Consider the following 26,579-nt stretch of genomic DNA (forward strand, 5'->3'; position numbering starts at 1 on the left):
TGACTATTTGACATGAGTGCAGGTTTTAGGTGTGACATGCAAAATGTTTTTCTGATCATTTGCGAAGTCGACGTCAAGTTTGGCAGGTGAGATAAGAAGTTGCGTGGAGTGACCGCGCTGCAAGATCATGAATCAAATACTTCGGGAACTAAAATGGCACTCATCAGAGAAAGTACCACTGCCAACGGCCAAAATGTAGCTTCCTTTCTTGTAAAGTCGGTTGGTTATTTTCTAAATCATCCATACAGGCGCAGCTGAAAACGTCCATGGACAAGGTAAAAAAAATAGTGTTTCTTTAATCACACATGGATGAGAAAGAACTAAATATTTGGCACTAAAACCACAAACAAATGATGCTGTTTACTCAGTCTGCTCAATCAGTTCAAAGAACCAAAACAAACAGTGAACCAGGAAAAACTTTTGCATCAACGTATCAGAACTAAATTAGAAACAACCCTAATTCCAATGAAGTTGGGACGTTGTGTAAAATGTAAATAAAAACAGAATACAGTGACTTGCAAATCCTCTTCAACCTATATTCAATTAAATACACCACAAAGACAAGATATTTAATGTTCAAACTTGGATGGCAGCATGTGTTGCTCCAAAATCTGGATGTACCTTTCAGCATTGATGGTGCCATCACAGATGTGTAAGTTGCCCATGCCATGGGCACTAACACACCCCATACCATCACAGATGCTGGTTTTTGAACATTGCGCTTGTAACATCTGGATGGTCTTTCCTCTTTTGTCAGGAGGACACGACGTCCATGATTTCCAAAAACAATTTGAAATGTGGACTCATCAGACCACAGCACACTTTTCCACTTTGCATCTGTCCATTTCAAATGAGCTCGGGTCCAGAGAAGGCGGCGGCATTTTCGGATGTTGTTGATGTATGGCTTTTGCTTTGCATGGTAGAGTTTTAACTTGCACTTGTAGACGTAGCGACAAGCTGTGTTAACTGTCAATGGTTTTCTGAAGTGTTCCTGAGCCCACAGCGGTAAGATCCTTTACACAATTATGTCAGTTTTTAATGCAATGCCACTTGATGGATCGAAGGTCACGGGCATTCAAATGTTGGTTTTCGGCTTGCTGCTTACGTGCAGAAAAGTTCTCCAGATTCTCTGAATCTTCTGATTATATTATGGACTGTAGATGATGGAATCCCTAAATTCCTTGCAATTGAATGTTGAGAAACACTGATCTTAAAATGTTGGACTATTTTTTTCATGCAGTTGTTCACAAAGTGGTGATCCTCACCCCATCTTTGCTTGTGAACAGCTGAGCCTTTTGGGGATGCTGCTTTTATACGCAATCACAACTCTCATAATTAGTGTCCTCAGTTCCCAAACGCTTAGTGAGTGTTGTTAGAAGGAAAGGTGATATAACACAGTGGTAAACATACCACTGTCCCAGCTTTTTTGAAATGTGTTGCAGGCATCCATTTCAAAATGAGCAAATATTTGCACAAAAACAATAAAGTTTATCGGTTTGAACATTAAATATCTTGTCTTTGTGGTGTATTCAGTTGAATATAGGTTGAAGAGGATTTGCAAATCATTGTTTTCTGTTTATATTTACATTTCACACAATGTCCCAACTTCATTGGAATTGGGGTTGTACTTTACCAAGAACTACTCTGAAAAGGGACCACATGGTTCTTGCAGGCCAAACTGTCTGAGCTGGAGAACATAACATCAAGTTCCACAAAGTACTTCCAGATCCATTGCCAACTTCTTTCCCTGCAGGAGGGAAAAACAAGTTCCTGAAAAGGCTCCTAGTTCTTGAAGTAGCTGCTGTGGTGCAAAAATGCTCAATAGAGCATCATAAATGATAAATCCAGTCGAAAACAGAGGGCAACTTTTCCTCAATCATACACACAAAAATCAAATCCCCACAAGGTAGAAAAGATAGATGATATTCTTCACGATGCTTCACATCACATCAGTCAGGTTTGTGCTTATTGATGTCATTGAAATTTTGTATTGACAGAGGAAGATCTCTGATAGAGTTTATAAAAATGATTAGTAGGTCTACAGTGTGCTGTACATGAAGAACAGAACCCGGCAAAAAAACCCAAAAAAAAACAGCAGCTCTGTCAGACTGAAGTAGACTTGTAGAGAACCATCGTGTCCGAAGCCTTTGAGACGATTTAATGCAGAGTTTTAGATCTCATTGATTGTTCGCTCAGAGGGCCGGTACTCCTCCCGGCCTTTAGGGGATGACATGTAAAAGGACTGAGTCTTGCGTTTTAAGCGAGCCCGCTTGGTAGCCAATGAAAGGCTGTGCTTGCTGGAGGTGATGATGTCAGAGATGAACCTCTTGCAGTCCACACACACCTCCCTGGTCGCCCAGTCCTCTGTCAGCTCTGGGGGAAGCTCCAGCTCATCATGAGACTTTAATGAACCGTGCTTCGAAAGCCTAAATGGAATATGGGAACAGGAGAGCAATTTCAGTAATCTGCATATACAATTTGGCTCAATGTCTCAGACTTGGTGCTCAAAAGTAATTATGTTCAGATTAGGTACGTAGGTTGGTTGATTGATTGATTGATTGATTTTCCACCTGGCACAAAACAGCACATAACCAGTATGCCATTGCTAGTAGCTAAAGTGATGCAGGTGCCATTTTAATGCCTCACTAAGATGCTCCTGACATTGTCTCCAGTTCAGGATTGGTTTGACACCTGGACTATGACACTTCAAGTCCATTTCCTGGACACATCTGTGCATGGTGGCTCGTTATGCACCGACTCCAGTCTCAGTCCACTCATTGTGAAACACCCCTAAGTTCTTGAACTGGCTTTGCCTAACAGGCTGCGGTCATCCTTGTTGTTTGTGCGTCTTTTCTGACCACTCCTTTTCCTTCCTCTCAACTTGCCATGAATATGCATTGATCCAGCACTCTGTGAACAGTCAGCCCTTTCAGCAATGGCCTTCTGTGGCTTACCCTCCTCGTGGAGGGTGTCACTGAGTGTTTTCTGGATAAAAAATGAGGTGGGCTTCATAGATAATTGGCAAAGCTTCTGGGGAAAACCTGGTCTTGTTAGGAGAGACGGCATCCATCCCACTTTGGATGGAGCAGCTCTCATTTCTAGAAATCTGGCCAATTTTCTTAAATCCTCCAAACCGTGACTATCCAGGGTTGGGACCAGGAAGCAGAGTTGTAGTCTTACACACCTCTCTGCAGCTTCTCTCCCCCTGCCATCCCCTCATTACCCCATCCCCGTAGAGACGGTGTCTGCTCCCAGACCACCAATAACCAGCAAAAATCTATTTAAGCATAAAAATTCAAAAGAAAAAATAATATAGCACCTTCAACTGCACCACAGACTAAAACAGTTAAATGTGGTCTATTAAACATTAGGTCTCTCTCTTCTAAGTCCCTGTTGGTAAATGATATAATAATTGATCAACATATTGATTTATTCTGCCTTACAGAAACCTGGTTACAGCAGGATGAATATGTTAGTTTAAATGAGTCAACACCCCCGAGTCACACTAACTGTCAGAATGCTCGTACCACGGGCCGGGGCGGAGGATTAGCAGCAATCTTCCATTCCAGCTTATTAATTAATCAAAAACCTAGACAGAGCTTTAATTCATTTGAAAGCTTGACTCTTAGTCTTGTCTATCCAAACTGGAAGTCCCAAAAACCAGTTTTATTTGTTATTATCTATCGTCCACCTGGTCGTTACTGTGAGTTTCTCTGTGAATTTTCAGACCTTTTGTCTGACTTAGTGCTTAGCTCAGATAAGATAATTATAGTGGGCGATTTTAACATCCACACAGATGCTGAGAATGACAGCCTCAACACTGCATTTAATCTATTATTAGACTCTATTGGCTTTGCTCAAAAAGTAAATGAGTCCACCCACCACTTTAATCATATCTTAGATCTTGTTCTGACTTAGGGTATGGAAATAGAAGACTTAACAGTATTCCCTGAAAACTCCCTTCTGTCTGATCATTTCTTAATAACATTTACATTTACTCTGATGGACTACCCAGCAGTGGGGAATAAGTTTCATTACACTAGAAGTCTTTCAGAAAGCGCTGTAACTAGGTTTAAGGATATGATTCCTTCTTTATGTTCTCTAATGCCCCTCCCTGAGCCTGGTTCTGCTGGAGGTTTCTTCCTGTTAAAAGGGAGTTTTTCCTTCCCACTGTAGCCAAGTGCTTGCTCACAGGGGGTCGTTTTGACCGTTGGGGTTTTACATAATTATTGTATGGCCTTGCCTTACAATATAAAGCGCCTTGGGGCAACTGTTTGTTGTGATTTGGCGCTATATAAAAAAATTGATTGATTGATTGATTGGGCGCTATATAAAAAAATTGATTGATTGATTGATATACCAACACAGTGCAAAGTAGCTACCTAAACTCTGTAAGTGAGATAGAGTATCTCGTCAGTAGTTTTACATCCTCATTGAAGACAACTTTGGATGCTGTAGCTCCTCTGAAAAAGAGAGCTTTAAATCAGAAGTGCCTGACTCTGTGGTATAACTCACAAACTCGTAGCTTAAAGCAGATAACCCGTAAGTTGGAGAGGAAATGGCGTCTCACTAATTTAGAAGATCTTCACTTAGCCTGGAAAAAGAGTCTGTTGCCTTGCCTTACAATATAAAGCGCCTTGGGGCAACTGTTTGTTGTGATTTGGCGCTATATAAAAAATTGATTGATTGATTGATAACTGTCAAGTCAGCAGTTGTTCCCATGATTGTGGTTGTATGTACTGAATGAGACTAATAGATTTGTGGTATTTAGTTGCCCTATTTTGATATCCTATAATCCCTTGCGCACTAGAAAGTCGCTGCAGTCAAAACAACATAAAGAAACCACATGACAACAATTGCAAATGAACATTATACTACCAAAATGTAAATTTTTATGACTTTCATAACATTTATAAGAGACTGCTGTATGAGACTCCTGAACACTTGCTAAAACAAATATTCCAAATACTCTGTGTCTGCCACGTTTAACCTGCACGGAATTTCATAAATGCAAACTGAATTTCAGACATATACAGTGAGGAAAATAAGTATTTGAACACCCTGCAGTTTTGCAAGTTCTCCCACTTAGAAATCATGGAGGGGTCTGAAATTTTCATCTTGGGTGCATGTTCACTGTGAGAGACATAATCTAAAAAAAAAAAAAAAAATCCGGAAATCACAATGTATGATTTTTTAATAATTTATTTGTATGTTACTGCTGCAAATAAGTATTTGAACACCTACCAACCAGCAAGAATTCTGGCTCTCACAGACCTGTATTAATTGCACCTGTTACCTGTATAAAAGACACCTGTTCACACATGGAATTAATCACACTCCAACCTGTCCACCATAGCCAAGACCAAAGAGCTGTCTAAGGACACCAGGGACAAAACTGTAGACCTGCACAAGGCTGGGATGGACTACAGGACAACAGGCAAGCAGCTTGGTAGAAGAAAACAACTGTTATGATTATTTATTAGAAAGTGGAAGAAACACAAGATGACTGTCAGTCTCCCTCGGTCTGGGATTCCATGCAAGATTTCACTTTGTGGGGTAAGGATGATTCTGAGAAAGCTCAGAACTACACAGGATGATCTGGTCAATGACCTGAACAGCAGCAGCCGCACACTTTATCCATGGCAGCACGTGGATGATCCATTTCTGTAATCTTACTTGGACATGGTCTTCTGAATACTGTGGCGACGAGGGCTGCTGCAGGATTTCTCAGATTTAGCGGCTGCCACCCCTGAGCTTTTTCCAGCTCGTTTGGACCCTCCTGTTTTTGCTTCTCTTAAAGTGGGAGACCCCAAAGCTCCTCCCACTGCTGATGGCTCCGCCCCTCCAGCTGCTGAGAGACCTTGTCTTATAGCAACCAGTGCAGTAATCCTGTCTCTGGAAGAGTGTTGGTTGAGCCGATCGAGTAGATGGGTAAACTGGAGTAGGGTTTGGACGGCAGCCGCATCTGTAACAAAAGGAATGAATGACAACACTGTCTGCTTTAAAAATAATCAATCAATTCAATCAATTTTATTTATATAGCGCCAAATCACAACAAACAGTTTCCCCAAGGCGCTTTATATTGTAAGGCAAGGCCATACAATAATTACGTAAAAACCCCAACGGTCAAAACGACTCCCTGTGAGCAAGCACTTGGCGACAGTGGGAAGGAAAAACTCCCTTTTAACAGGAAGAAACCTCCAGCAGAACCAGGCTCAGGGAGGGGCAGTCTTCTGCTGGGACTGGTTGGGGCTGAGGGAGAGAACCAGGAAAAAGACATGCTGTGGAGGGGAGCAGAGATCAATCACTAATGATTAAATGCAGAGTGGTGCATACAGAGCAAAAAGAGAAAGAAACACTATAGCAGCATAACTAAGGGATGGTTCAGGGTCACCTGATCCAGCCCTAACTATAAGCTTTAGCAAAAAGGAAAGTTTTAAGCCTAATCTTAAAAGTAGAGAGGGTGTCTGTCTCCCTGATCTGAATTGGGAGCTGGTTCCACAGGAGAGGAGCCTAAAAGCTGAAGGCTCTGCCTCCCATTCTACTCTTACAAACCCTAGGAACTACAAGTAAGCCTGCAGTCTGAGAGCGAAGCGCTCTATTGGGGTGATATGGTACTATGAGGTCCCTAAGATAAGATGGGACCTGATTATTCAAAACCTTATAAGTAAGTAGAAGAATTTTAAATTCTATTCTAGAATTAACAGGAAGCCAATGAAGAGAGGCCAATATGGGTGAGATATGCTCTCTCCTTCTAGTCCCCGTCAGTACTCTAGCTGCAGCATTTTGAATTAACTGAAGGCTTTTCAGGGAACTTTTAGGACAACCTGATAATAATGAATTACAATAGTCCAGCCTAGAGGAAATAAATGCATGAATTAGTTTTTCAGCATCACTCTGAGACAAGACCTTTCTAATTTTAGAGATATTGCGTAAATCAAAAAAGCAGTCCTACATATTTGTTTAATATGCGCATTGAATGACATATCCTGATCAAAAACGACTCCAAGATTTCTCACAGTATTACTAGAGGTCAGGGTAATGCCATCCAGAGTAAGGATCTGGTTAGACACCATGTTTCTAAGATTTGTGGGGCCAAGTACAATAACTTCAGTTTTATCTGAGTTTAAAAGCAGGAAATTAGAGGTCATCCATGTCTTTATGTCTGTAAGACAATCCTGCAGTTTAGCTAATTGGTGTGTCCCCTCTGGCTTCATGGATAGATAAAGCTGGGTATCATCTGCGTAACAATGAAAATTTAAGCAATGCCGTCTAATAATACTGCCTAAGGGAAGCATGTATAAAGTGAATAAAATTGGTCCTAGCACAGAACCTTGTGGAACTCCATAATTAACCTTAGTCTGTGAAGAAGATTCCCCATTTACATGAACAAATTGTAATCTATTAGATAAATATGATTCAAACCACCGCAGCGCAGTGCCTTTAATACCTATGGCATGCTCTAATCTCTGTAATAAAATTTATGGTCAACAGTATCAAAAGCAGCACTGAGGTCTAACAGAACAAGCACAGAGATGAGTCCACTGTCTGAGGCCATAAGAAGATCATTTGTAACCTTCACTAATGCTGTTTCTGTACTATGATGAATTCTAAAACCTGACTGAAACTCTTCAAATAGACCATTCCTCTGCAGATGATCAGTTAGCTGTTTTACAACTACCCTTTCAAGAATTTTTGAGAGAAAAGGAAGGTTGGAGATTGGCCTATAATTAGCTAAGATAGCTGGGTCAAGTGATGGCTTTTTAAGTAATGGTTTAATTACTGCCACCTTAAAAGCCTGTGGTACATAGCCAACTAATAAAGATAGATTGATCATATTTAAGATCGAAGCATTACATAATGGTAGGGCTTCCTTGAGCAGCCTGGTAGGAATGGGGTCTAATAGACATGTTGATGGTTTGGATGAAGTAACTAATGAAAATAACTCAGACAGAACAATCGGAGAGAAAGAGTCTAACCAAATACCCGGCATCACTGAAAGCAGCCAAAGATAACGATACGTCTTTGGGATGGTTATGAGTAATTTTTTCTCTAATAGTTAAAATTTTATTAGCAAAGAAAGTCATGAAGTCATTACTAGTTAAAGTTAAAGGAATACTCGGCTCAATAGAGCTCTGACTCTTTGTCAGCCTGGCTACAGTGCTGAAAAGAAACCTGGGGTTGTTCTTATTTTCTTCAATTAGTGATGAGTAGTAAGATGTCCTAGCTTTACGGAGGGCTTTTTTATCGAGCAACAGACTCTTTTTCCAGGCTAAGTGAAGATCTTCTAAATTAGTGAGACGCCATTTCCTCTCCAACTTACGGGTTATCTGCTTTAAGCTGCAAATTTGTGAGTTATACCACAGAGTCAGGCACTTCTGATTTAAAGCTCTCTTTTTCAGAAGAGCTACAGCATCCAAAGTTGTCTTCAATGAGGATGTAAAACTATTGACGAGATACTCTATCTCACTTACAGAGTTTAGGTAGCTACTCTGCACTGTGTTGGTATAAGGCATTAGAGAACATAAAGAAGGAATCATATCCTTAAACCTAGTTACAGTGCTTTCTGAAAGACTTCTAGTGTAATGAAACTTATTCCCCACTGCTGGGTAGTCCATCAGAGTAAATGTAAATGTTATTAAGAAATGATCAGACAGAAGGGAGTTTTCAGGGAATACTGTTAAGTCTTCAATTTCCATACCATAAGTCAGAACAAGATCTAAGATATGATTAAAGTGGTGGGTGGACTCATTTACATTTTGAGCAAAGCCAATTGAGTCTAATAATAGATTAAATGCAGTGTTGAGGCTGTCATTCTCAGCATCTGTGTGGATGTTAAAATCGCCCACTATAATTATCTTATCTGAGCTAAGCACTAAGTCAGACAAAAGGTCTGAAAATTCACAGAGAAACTCACAGTAACGACCAGGTGGACGATAGATAATAACAAATAAAACTGGTTTTTGGGACTTCCAATTTGGATGGACAAGACTAAGAGTCAAGCTTTCAAATGAATTAAAGCTCTGTCTGGGTTTTTGATTAATTAACTCGGGGGTGTTGACTCATTTAAACTAACATATTCATCCTGCTGTAACCAGGTTTCTGTAAGGCAGAATAAATCAATATGTTGATCAATTATTATATCATTTACTAACAGGGACTTAGAAGAAAGAGACCTAATGTTTAATAGACCACATTTAACTGTTTTAGTCTGTGGTGCAGTTGAAGGTGCTATATTATTTTTTTCTTTTGAATTTTTATGCTTAAATAGATTTTGCTGGTTATTGGTGGTCTGGGAGCAGGCACCGTCTCTACGGGGATGGGGTAATGAGGGGATGGCAGGGGGAGAGAAGCTGCAGAGAGGTGTGTAAGACTACAACTCTGCTTCCTGGTCCCAACCCTGGATAGTCACGGTTTGGAGGATTTAAGAAAATTGGCCAGATTTCTAGAAATGAGAGCTGCTCCATCCAAAGTGGGATGGATGCCGTCTCTCCTAACAAGACCAGGTTTAAATAAACCCCTCACATAAAATAAATAAATAATAAAATAAATAAATAAACCCCTCACATCTTTTTCTGTGTGTCACTTAAAAATGTGCTAGTGCATGTGGACTCTCTGTTGCCTTCAAATTTGAAATTCAAAAACAGTGTGAACCTTGTTCTTTCACTGATTTTCTTAATTTTTCAACACCAAATCAACTGAAGCACTTCAAAGTGGTTGTTAACAATCAGTTGGTGATGCTGAGGTCCCATTTAGAGCATCGCATGCTTTTGATACGAACTTTTGAGCAGTGATCAAAACAGGATTTGAGATATTCTGTAGCAGTGTTTCCAGTTAGCGTCACCAGTTTGTAGAACTGACAAAAAATTTCATCACTATCCCCAGCCACACAGTCTATCTATTGTTTCATTCAGGTTTTAGTTTCCCATTCTGTTGGATATTTCAACTTGAAGGTTTTGTTTGGTTGACATAACCAGATTAAGTTAATACGAGGGCTGTCAATAAAGTATAGGTCCTTTTATTTTTTTCAAAAACTATATGGATTTCATTCATATGTTTTTACGTCAGACATGCTTGAACCCTCGTGCGCATGCGTGAGTTTTTCCACGCCTGTCGGTGACGTCATTCGCCTGTGAGCACTCCTTGTGGGAGGAGTCGTCCAGCCCCTCGTCGGAATTCCTTTGTCTGAGAAGTTGCTGAGAGACTGGCGCTTTGTTTGATCAAAATTTTTTCTAAACCTGTGAGGCACATCGAAGTGGACACGGTTCGAAAAATTAAGCTGGTTTTCGGTGAAAATTTTAACGGCTGATGAGAGATTTTGAGGTGATACTGTCGCTTTAAGGACTTCCCACGGAGCGAGACATCGTGCAGCGCTCCCAGGCGCCGTCGTCAGCCTGTTTGAAGCTGAAAACCTCCACATTTCAGGCTCTATTGATTCAGGACGTCGTGAGAGAACAGAGAAGTTTCAGAAGAAGTCGGTTTCAGCATTTTATCCGGATATTCCACTGTTAAAGGAGATTTTTTTAATGAAAGACGTGCGGACGGGTCCGCGCGTCGGGACGCAGCCGGCGCAGTGCGGCGGCACAGGAAAAACACCTCCGTGTTGATAACCATTTGTAAAGGCGGCTTTTGATGGCTTTCAGTGGAGTGAGTATATGAGAAATTGTTTAACAGCTGGACATGTTCCAACTTGTCCTTAAGGCTTCCAACAGAGGTGTTTTTCCTGTGGCGGAGCGTCGCAGCGGCTGCGAGCCGACGCTGCAATCCGTCCGCACGCCTTTCATTAAAAAAATCTCCTTTAACAGTGGAATATCCGGATAAAATGCTGAAACTGACTTCTTCTGAAACTTCTCTGTTCTCTCATGACGTCCTGGATCAATAGAGCCTGAAATGTGGAGGTTTTCAGCTTCTAACAGGCTGACGACGGCACCTGAGAGTGCTGCGCGACGTCTCGCACCGTGGGAAGTCCTTAAAGCGACAGTATCACCTCAAAATCTCTCATCAGCCGTTAAAATTTTCACCGAAAACCAGCTTAATTTTTCAAACCGTGTCCACTTCAATGTGTCTCACAGGTTTAGAAAAAATTTCGATCAAACAAAGCGCCAGTCTCTCAGCAATTTCTCAGACAAAGGAATTCCAACGAGGGGCTGGACGACTCCTCCCACAAGGAGTGCTCACAGGCGAATGATGTCACCGACAGGCGTGGAAAAACTCACGCATGCGCACGAGGGTTCAAGCATGTCTGACATAAAAACATATGAATGAAATCCATATAGTTTTTGAAAAAAATAAAAAGGACCTATACTTTATTGACAGACCTCGTACAAGGGGCAACTAATATGTTTTATGCCAGACCCAGAAAAACTAAGAAATCACATGTACATAAGTATTCACACTGTGACTAAAGAAGCTCTTCTGGTTGCTGATGATGGTGTGCACAGGGTGACTGGCATCATCCATAATGTCCAGTGGTTTGTCCAGTGTTCTCTTCTTTGCCACCATCACCAGAGAGTCCAGCTTCATGCCAACCACAAAACCAGCCCATCCGATCAGTTTGATTAGCCTGGATGTGTCCTTCTTGGATGTGCTGGCCCCAGCACACCACAGTATCAAAGAGGACGCTGGCTACAGACTGGCAGAACATCCACAGGAGTTTTCTGCAGATGTTAAATGACTGCAACCTCCTCAAGGAGTACAGCCTGCTCTGTCCCTTCCTGTACATGTGGTTGGTGTGGGTTGTCCAGTCCAGTTTGCTGTCCAGCCACAGCCTGAAGTACTTGTAGGAATCCACAGCCTCCACCTCAGCTTCCTCGATCAGAATTGGTCACAGACTTGGTCTGGACTTTCCAAAGTCAATGGCCAGCTCTTTTGTCTTTGAGGTGTTGAGCTATAGATGGTTTGTGTGCCACCGGGTAGCAAAGTCCTTCATTGGGCTTCTGTACTCCTCCTCTCTGTCATCCCTGATGCATCCAACAATGGCTGTGTCATCTGCGAACGTCTGGATGTGACACAGCTCAGAGTTGTAGCAGACGTCAGAGGTGTACAGGGTGAACAGAAGAGGGTCCAAGCTCCGTGCCCTGGGGTGCTCCAGTGCTGCTAATCACAGTGCCAGACGTGGTGTCCCTCAGCCTGACATACTGCAGTCTGTTGGTGAGGTAGCTGGAGATCCAAGTGACCAGGGAGGGGTCCACTCACGTCCTGTTCAGTTTGTCCTGGAGTACAAGGGGCTGGATGGTGTTGAAGGCACTCAAGAAGTCCACTGTGCCGCTTCACTTATCCAGGTGTAAGTGGACACTGTGTAGCCCTATATGCCCTATATGCAAACTACTGACAGTCCCGGGTGTGTTGCACCTGGGGTTTGAGGAAGTCGAGGAAGACCAGCTCCAACATCTTCATCAGGTGTGAAGTGAGTGCCACTAGTCAGAAGTCATTCAGCTCACTGGGCCGGTTCTTCTTAGGAACTGCAAAGATGCATAATGTCTTCCAGAGGGTGGGCACTCTCCCTAGCTGCAGGCTAAGGTTGAAGATATGTTGTAGCGGTTCTCCCAGTTCAGTTGCACAGGCTTTCAGTAGTCAGGGACACACCTTGTCTGGGCCTGCTGCTTTCCTAGGATGAAGCTTCCTCAACTGTCCTCTGACCTGGTCCACAGTGTTGTATGGAGGAGGTTGTGTTGAGGTGGGGGAGGAGGAGGATGGGGCTGCTGCTGTGATGTCTAGAGAGAGATGTGCTGAGGGAAGGAGAGATGTCTGCAGTGAGGGGGAGGGTGGGGGGTGATGGACGGGTTGAACCGGTTGAAGAAGTTGTTAATGGCCCAGTCACACGGCAATTAACGAAGGGCAACGAAGCCCAAACAAAACAAGAAATCTGGACTTTCGTTGGCATCATTTAACCTTTGTGCAGCTTTGTTCGTGCAGCGGTCGCTTCATCAGGATTTTTAAACTGCTGAAAAATTTGAACAAATACCACAGAAAACCTCAGTTCGTCCATATTTCGTTTTGCTGTCGTTCTTGACGTTTTTTATCATTTGTATTCCATCTTTCTCCTGTAGCTGTCCTTTGCTTCCCTCATGCAGAGTTTCACCTTCCGCTGTGCTGCCTCAGTTGCCTCCATGTTTCTGCTCTCGAAGGCGGCCTTCTTCCTGTTGAGGAACCTTTGACTTCTGACGTTACCCATGGTTTGTTGTTAGGGTAACAGCAAACAGTCTTGGTTGGGCAGACCATGTCTGCATAGAAGTTAAAATAATCCATCAGACAGTGTGTCAGCTCCTCTATGTCCTCACCGTGCAGGTTGATGGCTCATCCCAGACAGTGGTGTTGTAGCAGTCTCTCAGGGGACTTTCCACTTCAGGGGACCACCTCCTGACAGAACGAGTGGTTACCAGCTGCCTTTCAACCAGAGGGGTGTACTGTGGCTGTAGGTGGAGATTGTGGTCAGACCTCCCTAGAGGGGGGAGGGGCTTGACTCTGTATGCATCCATAAGCAAGCATAGCATAAGTATGCATGTGACAACACCCCCCCCCCCCCCCCCCCCCAAGGCCAGGTTTTTGGTTGACCATTTAATTTTAATATGAAAATAAATAAACTGCCATCACATAATTAATTAAATACTCCATATGTATGACTTTAAAGTCAACAATTCATGTTATGGTTCAACATTTACTTCTGGCATTTGACAGAGGAGGGTGGAGTTTAACTTTGAGTTTACACATGATAGCACACAACGTAGTGGATTGATTAAAGTTTTAGATGGAATAAGAGTCGACACAATTTTGAAGGTCACCTAGATCAGCAGTAAAAGCTTCCCTTCTTTTCTTTGTGACATGCAGGTGGTGTTTCTTTGATGTCGTGAAAACAAAAGTATAAATGACATACAGTAATGTTTTCCATAAACTCCTGTTCCATTTTTTCTGTGAATTTTTTCTGGTGGTTGGCTCTCACTGCGGTATTGTATCACTTCCTGTTCCGGAGCACAGCGGTGTTTTTCTGTATCTGTTAGCTGTTTAATCTGCGCAGTTAGATTGATCTAGTTATCTAGATTACGATTTGTTTCCCAGTGTAATCTTCACGTGCCTTAACTAAAGCACTCCTTCTGCTGAATCACCTCTAAATTATTTACACATTATTCACTTTGCGTGTTTTTAGGCATCTGCTAGCTTAGCGCAGCTACTAGCTCTTAGCCGGTTTAGCATGGCGGCTTCTCCTGTCTCTCCCGCACTTTTCTGTTCTGGGTGTGAAATGTTTAGTTATTCCTCGGCCTCCTTTAGCAGTAACGGTACTTGTAATAAGTGTAGCTTATTCATAGCTTTGGAGGCCAGGCTGGGCGAATTGGAGACTCGGCTCCGCACCGTGGAAAATTCTACAGCTAGCCAGGCCCCTGTAGTCGGTGCGGACCAAGGTAGCTTAGCCGCCGTTAGTTCCCCTCTGGCAGATCCCGAGCAGCCGGGAAAGCAGGCCGACTGGGTGACTGTGAGGAGGAAGCGTAGCCCTAAACAGAAGCCCCGTGCCTGACTCTGTGGTATAACTCACAAATTCACAGCTTAAAGCAGATAACCCGTAAGTTGGAGAGGAAATGGCGTCTCACTAATTTAGAAGATCTTCACTTAGCCTGGAAAAAGAGTCTGTTGCTCGATAAAAAAAGCCCTCCGTAAGCTAGGACATCTTACTACTCATCACTAATTGAAGAAAATAAGAACAACCCCAGGTTTCTTTTCAGCACTGTAGCCAGGCTGACAAAGAGTCAGAGCTCTACTGAGCCGAGTATTCCTTTAACTTTAACTAGTAATGACTTCATGACTTTCTTTGCTAATAAAATTTTAACTATTAGAGAAAAAATTACTCATAACCATCCCAAAGACGTATCGTTATCTTTGGCTGCTTTCAGTGATGCTGGTATTTGGGTTAGACTCTTTCTCTCCGATTGTTCTGTCTGAGTTATTTCATTAGTTACTTCATCCAAACCAACAACATGTCTATTAGACCCCATTCCTACCAGGCTGCTCAAGGAAGCCCTACCATTATTTAATGCTTTGATCTTAAATATGATCAATCTATCTTTATTAGTTGGCTATGTACCACAGGCTTTTAAGGTGGCAGTAATTAAACCATTACTTAAAAAGCCATCACTTGACCCAGCTATCTTAGCTAATTATAGGCCAATCTCCAACCTTCCTTTTCTCTCAAAAATTCTTGAAAGGGTAGTTGTAAAACAGCTAACTGATCATCTGCAGAGGAATGGTCTATTTGAAGAGTTTCAGTCAGGTTTTAGAATTCATCATAGTACAGAAACAGCATTAGTGAAGGGTACAAATGATCTTCTTATGGCCTCAGACAGTGGACTCATCTCTGTGCTTGTTCTGTTAGACCTCAGTGCTGCTTTGATACTGTTGACCATAAAATTTTATTACAGAGATTAGAGCATGCCATAGGTATTAAAGGCACTGCGCTGCGGTGGTTTGAATCATATTTATCTAATAGATTACAATTTGTTCATGTAAATGGGGAATCTTCTTCACAGACTAAAGTTAATTATGGAGTTCCAAAAGGTTCTGTGCTAGGACCAATTTTATTCACTTTATACATGCTTCCCTTAGGCAGTATTATTAGACGGTATTGCTTAAATTTTCATTGTTACGCAGATGATACCCAGCTTTATCTATCCATGAAGCCAGAGGACACACACCAATTAGCTAAACTGCAGGATTGTCTTACAGACATAAAGACATGGATGACCTCTAATTTCCTGCTTTTAAACTCAGATAAAACTGAAGTTATTGTACTTGGCCCCACAAATCTTAGAAACATGGTGTCTAACCAGATCCTTACTCTGGATGGCATTACCCTGACCTCTAGTAATACTGTGAGAAATCTTGGAGTCATTTTTGATCAGGATATGTCATTCAAAGCGCATATTAAACAAATATGTAGGACTGCTTTTTTGCATTTACGCAATATCTCTAAAATTAGAAAGGTCTTGTCTCAGAGTGATGCTGAAAAAACTAATTCATGCATTTATTTCCTCTAGGCTGGACTATTGTAATTCATTATTATCAGGTTGTCCTAAAAGTTCCCTAAAAAGCCTTCAGTTAATTCAAATGCTGCAGCTAGAGTACTAACGGGGACTAGAAGGAGAGAGCATATCTCACCCATATTGGCCTCTCTTCATTGGCTTCCTGTTAATTCTAGAATAGAATTTAAAATTCTTCTTCTTACTTATAATGTTTTGAATAATCAGGTCCCATCTTATCTTAGGGACCTCGTAGTACCATATCACCCCAATAGAGCACTTCGCTCTCAGACTGCAGGCTTACTTGTAGTTCCTAGGGTTTGTAAGAGTAGAATGGGAGGCAGAGCCTTCAGCTTTCAGGCTCCTCTCCTGTGGACCAGCTCCCAATTCAGATCAGGGAGACAGACACCCTCTCTACTTTTAAGATTAGGCTTAAAACTTTCCTTTTTGCTAAAGCTTATAGTTAGGGCTGGATCAGGTGACCCTGAAACCATCCCTTAGTTATGCTGCTATAGACCGTAGACTGCTGGGGGGTTCCATGATGCACTGTTTCTTTCTCTTTTTGCTCTGTATGCACCACTCTGCATTTAATCATTAGTGATCGATCTCTGCTCCCCTCCACAGCATGTCTTTTTCCTGGTTCTCTCCCTCAGCCCCCAACCAGTCCCAGCAGAAGACTGCCCCTCCCTGAGCCTGGTTCTGCTGGAGGTTTCTTCCTGTTAAAAGGGAGTTTTTTCCTTCCCACTGTAGCCAAGTGCTTGCTCACAGGGGGTCGTTTTTGACCGTTGGGGTTTTACATAATTATTGTATGGCCTTGCCTTACAATATAAAGCACCTTGGGGCAACTGTTTGTTGTGATTGGCACTATATATAAAAAAAAATTGATTGAAAAAATTGATTGATTGAATTTATTAGGAAAATGAGTTATTTTGAATATTTTATCCTTGTTTATATCTTACCTTTTTGCAGCACTGTGAACACACAGGCCTGCAAAGACAAGTGACACAGAATAACGAAATAAACGGAGGCGGTGACGTTTACATTCTTGAGTGATCTGAATAACTGACATATAACTGTTACTTTTTGCAAAACTGGCAGGTGTAGGACCAGGTGAAGAAGGAGAACCGTTTGGTTCTACAGCAAAAGCAAAGCTGCAAAGAAAAAGAGAGAAACATTAAGTAAGAGTTAAAGAAAAAAACATGCAAATATCATATAAATGACATCCAATCAACTGGATATGATTAATGTTCTCATTTGGCAAATATCTGAAGAAAAGTCTGGTTAATTCATGCATGTGTTGCTTTATTTTGTTGGGGATTATGGTCACCTTTCCTTTCTTCATGGCGTTGTAAATATCTTTATACTGCTGGAACTTCTCCAGCTCTGCTTTAACCAGCACCTGTCGGATGTGCATCACCTCCTCCACTGTCAGAGACAGACACTCCACAGGGAAACAGAACTCCTCCTGCAGCAGCGCAACACACACCACACACACACAAACACACACACACCACACACACACACACACACAAACACACACACACACACACACACACACGCACACACACACACGCACACACACACACACACACACACACACACACACACGCACACACACACACACACACACACACACACACACACACACACACACACACACACACACACACAAGTTCTTACTATTCACTGAATGGAGGCCTCCTGACGCCTGAACAGAGTGTCATTTAAAGCAATATGGCACATAAACTGGACATTTTTTTGTTTTTTGGTGTGTGTGTGTGGGGGGGGGGGGGGGGGGTGTTCCACTGCATTGTTTGTAGGAAATTCTGGGTTCAAGACACCTGGTGAACTGTACTAGCTTTCTAACCATGTAACGTCTTGTGGCTGTAAGTGTATATTTGAAGGAAAAGACTCACCAGAGACTTAGAATTCAGTTTTGAGGGCGGCAGGAACTCACGGACATCAGTTGGGGTTTCTTTCTCGATGGAGTGTCTCCTCTGGGGTGTCTGACGTCTCTCTGGTTGGGGTGTGGAAGAGATTGGAAGGAACATTGGGGGAGCTGATGATCACACAGAGAGGATGGGTTTAAAAACAGAAGAAGTCATTTAGTTCAGACTTGTCACAGAGGTAAAGTTTTGACCAGTTCCTGCTAGTTTGTGAGGAAAGTTATTCAGCAAATTCATATGTTGGTCATAAAGCTCCACTAAAACAGAAGAAATTAGAAGTTTCTTATAACAGATCTACTTCTTTCATTCTGTTAAAAAGAAAATCTGTGTTAATACCTGCAGCACTCAGACCTACACTATTCCTCGTGGTTTCAACAATAGGATCATGGTGTTTTGTGTTCATATTTGCTTTTGGAAAAAATACACCAATACAGTTCATCATCTTGTTGGAGATCACATTTACTGAAATTTGTTTTCAATCAATCAATTCAATCAATCAATTTTTTTATATAGCGCCAAATCACAACAAACAGTTGCCCCAAGGCGCTTTATATTGTAAGGCAAGGCCATACAATAATTATGTAAAACCCCAACGGTCAAAACGACCCCCTGTGAGCAAGCATTTGGTGACAGTGGGAAGGAAAAACTCCCTTTAACAGGAAGAAACCTCCAGCAGAACCAGGCTCAGGGAGGGGCAGTCTTCTGCTGGGACTGGTTGGGGCTGAGGGAGAGAACCAGGAAAAAGACATGCTGTGGAGGGGAGCAGAGATCGATCACTAATGATTAAATGCAGAGTGGTGCATACAGAGCAAAAAGAGAAAGAAACAGTGCATCATGGGAACCCCCCAGCAGTCTACGTCTATAGCAGCATAACTAAGGGATGGTTCAGGGTCACCTGATCCAGCCCTAACTATAAGCTTTAGCAAAAAGGAAAGTTTTAAGCCTAATCTTAAAAGTAGAGAGGGTGTCTGTCTCCCTGATCTGAATTGGGAGCTGGTTCCACAGGAGAGGAGCCTGAAAGCTGAAGGCTCTGCCTCCCATTCTACTCTTACAAACCCTAGGAACTACAAGTAAGCCTGCAGTCTGAGAGCGAAGCGCTCTATTGGGGTGATATGGTACTACGAGGTCCCTAAGATAAGATGGGACTTGATTATTCAAAACCTTATAAGTAAGAAGAAGAATTTTAAATTCTATTCTAGAATTAACAGGAAGCCAATGAAGAGAGGCCAATATGGGTGAGATATGCTCTCTCCTTCTAGTCCCCGTCAGTACTCTAGCTGCAGCATTTGAATTAACTGAAGGCTTTTTAGGGAACTTTTAGGACAACCTGATAATAATGAATTACAATAGTCCAGCCTAGAGGAAATAAATGCATGAATTAGTTTTTCAGCATCACTCTGAGACAAGACCTTTCTGATTTTAGAGATATTGCGTAAATGCAAAAAAGCAGTCCTACATATTTGTTTAATATGCGCTTTGAATGACATATCCTGATCACAAATGACTCCAAGATTTCTCACAGTATTACTAGAGGTCAGGCTAATGCCATCCAGAGTAAGGATCTGGTTAGACACCATGTTTCTAAGATTTGTGGGGCCAAGTACAATAACTTCAGTTTTATCTGAGTTTAAAAGCAGGAAATTAGAGGTCATCCATGTCTTTATGTCTGTAAGACAATCCTGCAGTTTAGCTAATTGGTGTGTGTCCTCTGGCTTCATGGATAGATAAAGCTGGGTATCATCTGCGTAACAATGAAAATTTAAGCAATACCGTCTAATAATACTGCCTAAGGGAAGCATGTATAAGTGAATAAAATTGGTCCTAGCACAGAACCTTGTGGAACTCCATAATTAACTTTAGTCTGTGAAGAAGATTCCCCATTTACATGAACAAATTGTAATCTATTAGACAAATATGATTCAAACCACCGCAGCGCAGTGCCTTTAATACCTATGGCATGCTCTAATCTCTGTAATAAAATTTTATGGTCAACAGTATCAAAAGCAGCACTGAGGTCTAACAGAACAAGCACAGAGATGAGTCCACTGTCCGAGGCCATAAGAAGATCATTTGTAACCTTCACTAATGCTGTTTCTGTACTATGATGAATTCTAAAACCTGACTGAAACTCTTCAATAGACCATTCCTCTGCAGATGATCAGTTAGCTGTTTTACAACTACCCTTTCAAGAATTTTTGAGAGAAAAGGAAGGTTGGAGATTGGCCTATAATTAGCTAAGATAGCTGGGTCAAGTGATGGCTTTTTAAGTAATGGTTTAATTACTGCCACCTTAAAAGCCTGTGGTACATAGCCAACTAACAAAGATAGATTGATCATATTTAAGATCGAAGCATTAAATAATGGTAGGGCTTCCTTGAGCAGCCTGGTAGGAATGGGGTCTAATAAACATGTTGATGGTTTGGATGAAGTAACTAATGAAAATAACTCAGACAGAACAATCGGAGAGAAAGAGTCTAACCAAATACCGGCATCACTGAAAGCAGCCAAAGATAACGATACGTCTTTGGGATGGTTATGAGTAATTTTTTCTCTAATAGTTAAAATTTTGTTAGCAAAGAAAGTCATGAAGTCATTACTAGTTAAAGTAATGGAATACTCAGCTCAATAGAGCTCTGACCTCTTTGTCAGCCTGGCTACAGTGCTGAAAAGAAACCTGGGGTTGTTCTTATTTCTTCAATTAGTGATGAGTAGAAAGATGTCCTAGCTTTACGGAGGGCTTTTTTTATAGAGCAACAGACTCTTTTTCCAGGCTAAGTGAAGATCTTCTAAATTAGTGAGACGCCATTTCCTCTCCAACTTACGGGTTATCTGCTTTAAGCTATGAGTTTGTGAGTTATACCACGGAGTCAGGCACTTCTGATTTAAAGCTCTCTTTTTTAGAGGAGCTACAGCATCCAAAGTTGTCTTCAATGAGGATGTAAAACTATTGACGAGATACTCTATCTCACTTACAGAGTTTAGGTAGCTACTCTGCACTGTGCTGGTATATGGCATTAGAGAACATAAAGAAGGAATCATATCCTTAAACCTAGTTACAGCGCTTTCTGAAAGACTTCTAGTGTAATGAAACTTATTCCCCACTGCTGGGTAGTCCATCAGAGTAAATGTAAATGTTATTAAGAAATGATCAGACAGAAGGGAGTTTTCAGGGAATACTGTTAAGTCTTCTATTTCCATACCATAAGTCAGAACAAGATCTAAGATATGATTAAAGTGGTGGGTGGACTCATTTACTTTTTGAGCAAAGCCAATAGAGTCTAATAATAGATTAAATGCAGTGTTGAGGCTGTCATTCTCAGCATCTGTGTGGATGTTAAAATCGCCCACTATAATTATCTTATCTGAGCTAAGCACTAAGTCAGACAAAAGGTCTGAAAATTCACAGAGAAACTCACAGTAACGACCAGGTGGACGATAGATAATAACAAATAAAACTGGTTTTGGGACTTCCAATTTGGATGGACAAGACTAAGAGTCAAGCTTTCAAATGAATTAAAGCTCTGTCTGGGTTTTTGATTAATTAATAAGCTGGAATGGAAGATTGCTGCTAATCCTCCGCCCCGGCCCGTGCTACGAGCGTTCTGACAGTTAGTGTGACTCGGGGGTGTTGACTCATTTAAACTAACATATTCATCCTGCTGTAACCAGGTTTCTGTAAGGCAGAATAAATCAATATGTTGATCAATTATTATATCATTTACCAACAGGGACTTAGAAGAGAGAGACCTAATGTTAAATAGACCACATTTAACTGTTTTAGTCTGTGGTGCAGTTGAAGGTGCTATATTATTTTTTCTTTTTGAATTTTTATGCTTAAATAGATTTTTGCTGGTTATTGGTAGTCTGGGAGCAGGCACCGTCTCTACGGGGATGGGGTAATGAGGGGATGGCAGGGGAAGAGAAGCTGCAGAGAGGTGTGTAAGACTACAACTCTGCTTCCTGGTCCCAACCCTCGATAGTCACGGTTTGGAGGATTTAAGAAAATTGGCCAGATTTCTAGAAATGAGCGCTGCTCCATCCAAAGTGGGATGGATGCCGTCTCTCCTAACAAGACCAGGTTTTCCCCAGAAGCTTTGCCAATTATCTATGAAGCCCACCTCATTTTCTGTACACCACTCAGACAGCCAGCAATTCAAGGAGAACATGCGGCTAAACATGTCACTCCCGGTCTGATTGGGGAGGGGCCCAGAGAAAACTACAGAGTCCGACATTGTTTTTGCAAAGTTACACACCGATTTAATGTTAATTTTAGTGACCTCCGATTGGCGTAACCGGGTGTCATTACTGCCGACGTGAATTACAATCTTACCAAATTTACGCTTAGCCTTAGCCAGCAGTTTCAAATTTCCTTCAATGTCGCCTGCTCTGGCCCCCGGAAGACAATTGACTATGGTTGCTGGTGTCGCTAACTTCACATTTCGCAAAACAGAGTCGCCAATAACCAGAGTTTGATCCTCGGCGGGTGTGTCGTCGAGTGGGGAAAAATGGTTAGAGATGTGAACGGGTTGGCGGTGTACACAGGGCTTCTGTTTAGGGCTACGCTTCCTCCTCACAGTCACCCAGTCAGCCTGCTTTCCCGGCTGCTCGGGATCTGCCAGGGGGTAACTAACGGCGGCTAAGCTACCTTGGTCCGCACCGACTACAGGGGCCTGGCTAGCTGTAGAATTTTCCACGGTGCGGAGCCGAGTCTCCAATTCGCCCAGCCTGGCCTCCAAAGCTACGAATAAGCTACACTTATTACAAATACCATTACTGCTAAAGGAGGCCGAGGAATAACTAAACATTTCACACCCAGAGCAGAAAAGTGCGGGAGAGACAGGAGAAGCCACCATGCTAAATCGGCTAAGAGCTAGTAGCTACGCTAAGCTAGCGGATTCCTAAAAACACGCAAAGTGAATAATGTGTAAATAATTTAGAGGTGATTCAGCAGAAGGAGTGCTTTAGTTAAGGCACGTAAAGATTACACTGGGAAACAAATCGTAATCTAGATAACTAGATCAATCTAACTGCGCAGATTAAACAGCTAACAGATACAGCAAAACACCGCTGTGCTCCGGAACAGGAAGTGATACAATACCGCAGTGAGAGCCAACCACCAGTAGAGGCAAGTCACTAGTTGTACAATATATCCATATTGTCCATTATTTTGTGGCTCTATGGGTCTAGTTTGCGTGGTTTTTAAAAATATATATAAAACCTGATTAAGACCTGATTTACAGTTCTTGCAAAAACTGATGAACTGATGGAAATTACAAATTCTGGCCTGATTAATTCATGGCTCTATGGGTCAAATTTGCATGCTGGAAAAATTTAGGGTGATCCAATATGAACCCTTGGAGAAATCATGATTTGAAGATTTGACCTGATTTCCACTATTTCCAGTTTTTGGAGAAACTGTGTTTAGAAATTCCAGATTCTGGCTCGTTTCCTTCGTGTCCCTGTGAGTCTAATTTGCATTGGAAAAACTTTAGACTTACCCAGTAGGAACCCGAGGAAAAGTAGCAATTTGAATTTCTGAACTGGTTTCCACTATTTCCAGTTTCTGCAGAAATTGCAGATGGGAATAGACTATACCAGAGCTCCTGGCAAAATGCTATTGTATGTGCATTAATGGTAAATGTGTACAAGGTAGAGATACTGCTCCATTTCAAGAACCTTGAGTATAGGCTGCTGTGGGACATGACTATGAACCTGTTGCTTATAGTAGTAGATAAATATGTATTTATATATTAGATACTGATAAATGTGTCTGCTGAAGAAACTTTTAAAAATTAATTAACTGAGAATTTGTGTGTGGTGTGTCTCCGTGCTTTGCATATAGCTTGCACTGGTACGTGTTTGTAGCGTCATATATTACAATGTTTTCTAATTGACTTTAGTTACTGTCAGATTAGCCTTTTAACATTTCTATGGATGAAACGGATGAAAATTAGCCTTTGGACTAACTCTGATTCATTTATTTATTTCTCTGTTGATTAATGAGTGCAGTTCTTATCAAATAAATAAATTAAATAAACAAATAAAATAAATATATTTGAAATTCCAGCTCCATTTGTTTGTGTCCCTGTGGGCCTAGTTTGTATGGTACAAAATCCAGCCTGATCCAGTAAGAATCCGCAGAGAAAGAGCACTTTGAAGTGATCGTTGATGGGCGACGGTGGAGTAATAATAAATAAATAAATACACTGATGATCTTTGATCAGTGGAGCTAAAAAGCAGTTAACCTAAGTGGCCCCTGTTTTAACCATCAGGGATTCTGCAGGTGTCCTAACTGAACAGAACCAATGACTGAGATCAGGGTTCCTACAGCTTTAGAAAAGATGGATTGAAGACTTTTTTTAATGCCAGTCATTAAAAAAATGAAGACTGACATTACAATAACACATGTAACACATTGAAAGTGTTTCTGCTTGGAGCATTCCAGCAACAAACAAAAGAGATCTCTTGGTTCTGCATCACTTTTTTGTAGCGTCACAAGAGACTTCCAATGAGTTATAAATAAATAGATACTGCTATTTATTTTTTATATTTTTAATTGCAACATAGGAAGAAAATATGAATAAAATCCTACTTCCCAGATTTTTGAAACAGTGATTTAAGACAGTTTAATACCAATTAAGGCCTTATCATGAGACTATCAAATTCAATTCCTTTTAAGACTTTTTAAGGATCCGCAGGAACCCAGTGAGATTCAAAGATTCAGACACTCATGATAAAAAAGAGCTTCAATAAAAGAAAACAGAATCAGCAAAACTGTAGGATTAAAATGTTAATTTTAAGTTTGGTGATGGCTCACTTTTCTTCCCGAGCACGGACTCTGGAGACGTGTCATCCATCAGAGACGTGGCCACACTGGAGCTACTCGCTGATGCTTGTTCAGGAATCTCATCCTGGACACAGGGATCGTAGACACAAACCTTTCAGTCACTATTCACGCTGCACACGGCATCTACACAATCCACAAGCTGCACAGTTCCACACAAATGTACACACAAATGCACAAACTGGCACTGACATCGGAGTCAGAGGTGTTGAGCTCGGAGAGGCTCGGAGCCTTCAGCAGCTTTTTCTTCTGAGGTACCGATTGAGATCCGCTGGATTCAACCCTCAAAGCTCCAGATCCACTAGTCAGAGACAAAGAACTGGACGTCCTCCTGCCCATGTAGGGACTGAACTCATCTGGACAGAACCACACCAGAGAAACACAATCAGCCAGAGAAAGAAAACAAAGATCTGCACTTGATGTGAATCTCAAACCATTTCCTCACATCCTCACTGTGTCCAGAACCAAAATCTGATGGCACAGAATAATTAATGTAGCAACATCGTGAAATAATTTGGCAAATAAATCAACTAACTTTGACTATCCACTGCTTAAATGTGTTGATTTGTTAATTTCCTGTTTATTTTAAAATAAACCAGTTTTTACTGGTTTTAATGTTTAAACATAAAAGACAACAGAGTAATTAAAACTGTTTTAAATAATGTCAACTATGCTTAAAGCTGTTTAAAACATATGTTATGTCATTAGCCCCAAGCGCCTTGGGGCAACTGTTTGTTGTGATTTGGCGCTATATAAAAAAATTGATTGATTGATTGATTGATTAGTCATTGGTGTTAAATCTTTAAAAAAATAACCTGATGTAATCAGGCAGCAAAGTGCTATTAAAACAAAAATTACTTAAACACATTTTCTAATCAATTCAGCATCTTTAAACGGTGCATCTAGAAAGTATTCACAGCGCTTCACGTTTTCCACATTTTGTTATGTTACAGCTTTATTCCAAAATGGATTTTCATTTGTTCCCCAAAAATCTACACACAACACATGACAATGTAAAAAAGTTTTTTTTTTAGTTTTTTTTTAGATCTTTGCAAATTCATAAAAAAAAACCCCTAAGAAATCATGTGTACATAAGTATTCACAGCCTTTTCCATGAAGCTCAAGCTTTTTGTGTCCTTCCCCTAAACCATGATGTTGAACAATCTTTGTTTTCAGGTCATTTGAGATTGTTTTAGAGGCTCACATGTTGCCACTCATTAGAAGACATGCAATGAGGAGAAACATTTGCAAATGGCCACCTTAAATACCCTTTCTCATGATTGGATTCACCTGTGTAAGGAGGTCAAGGGTCAGTGAGCTTACCAAACCAATTTTGTGTTCCAGTAATTAGTGCTAAATGTATTCAAATCAATAAAATGACAAGGGTGCCCGAATTTATGCATCTGCCTAATTTTGTTTAAATAATTATTGCATAATTTCTGAAAATACTAGAAACTTCATTTCACTTCTCAAATATCAATGTGTTCATATATGATGTATTTAACTGAAATTTGTGATCCAGACAAACAATGATTTATAAAGGAAAATCACGAAAATTATCGGGGGTGCCCAAACTTTTGCATACAACTGTAAGTATTCACAGCCTTTGCCATGAAGCAGATAATTGAGCTCAGGTGCATCCTGTTTCCACTGATCATCTTTGAGATGTTTCTACAGCTTAATTGGAGTCCACCTGGGGTAAATTCAGTTGATTGGACATGATTTGCCAAGACACACACCTGTCTACATACAAGATCCCACAGTTGACAGTGCATGTCAGAGCAC

At 41.2% G+C, this 26,579-nt stretch overlaps 1 protein-coding gene across 1 annotated transcript in view; it reads right to left on the minus strand.

Moving 5' to 3' along the window:
• Positions 1-1,930: 1,930 nt before the first annotated feature.
• The window catches only part of LOC117513196 (protein spire homolog 1-like), a 183,847-nt gene continuing 159,198 nt past the window's right edge, over positions 1,931-26,579 (minus strand). The window contains 10 exon segments of the mRNA XM_034173493.1: positions 1,931-2,068; positions 2,126-2,426; positions 5,677-5,896; positions 5,899-5,965; positions 16,964-16,991; positions 17,085-17,155; positions 17,332-17,469; positions 17,921-18,063; positions 24,768-24,861; positions 24,987-25,150. Coding sequence (XP_034029384.1) covers positions 2,171-2,426; positions 5,677-5,896; positions 5,899-5,965; positions 16,964-16,991; positions 17,085-17,155; positions 17,332-17,469; positions 17,921-18,063; positions 24,768-24,861; positions 24,987-25,150 — 1,181 coding nt within the window. The 3' untranslated portion in view covers positions 1,931-2,068; positions 2,126-2,170.

The sequence above is a fragment of the Thalassophryne amazonica genome, chromosome 7, assembly GCF_902500255.1.
Source record: "Thalassophryne amazonica chromosome 7, fThaAma1.1, whole genome shotgun sequence".
Taxonomy (NCBI): Eukaryota; Metazoa; Chordata; class Actinopteri; order Batrachoidiformes; family Batrachoididae; genus Thalassophryne; species Thalassophryne amazonica.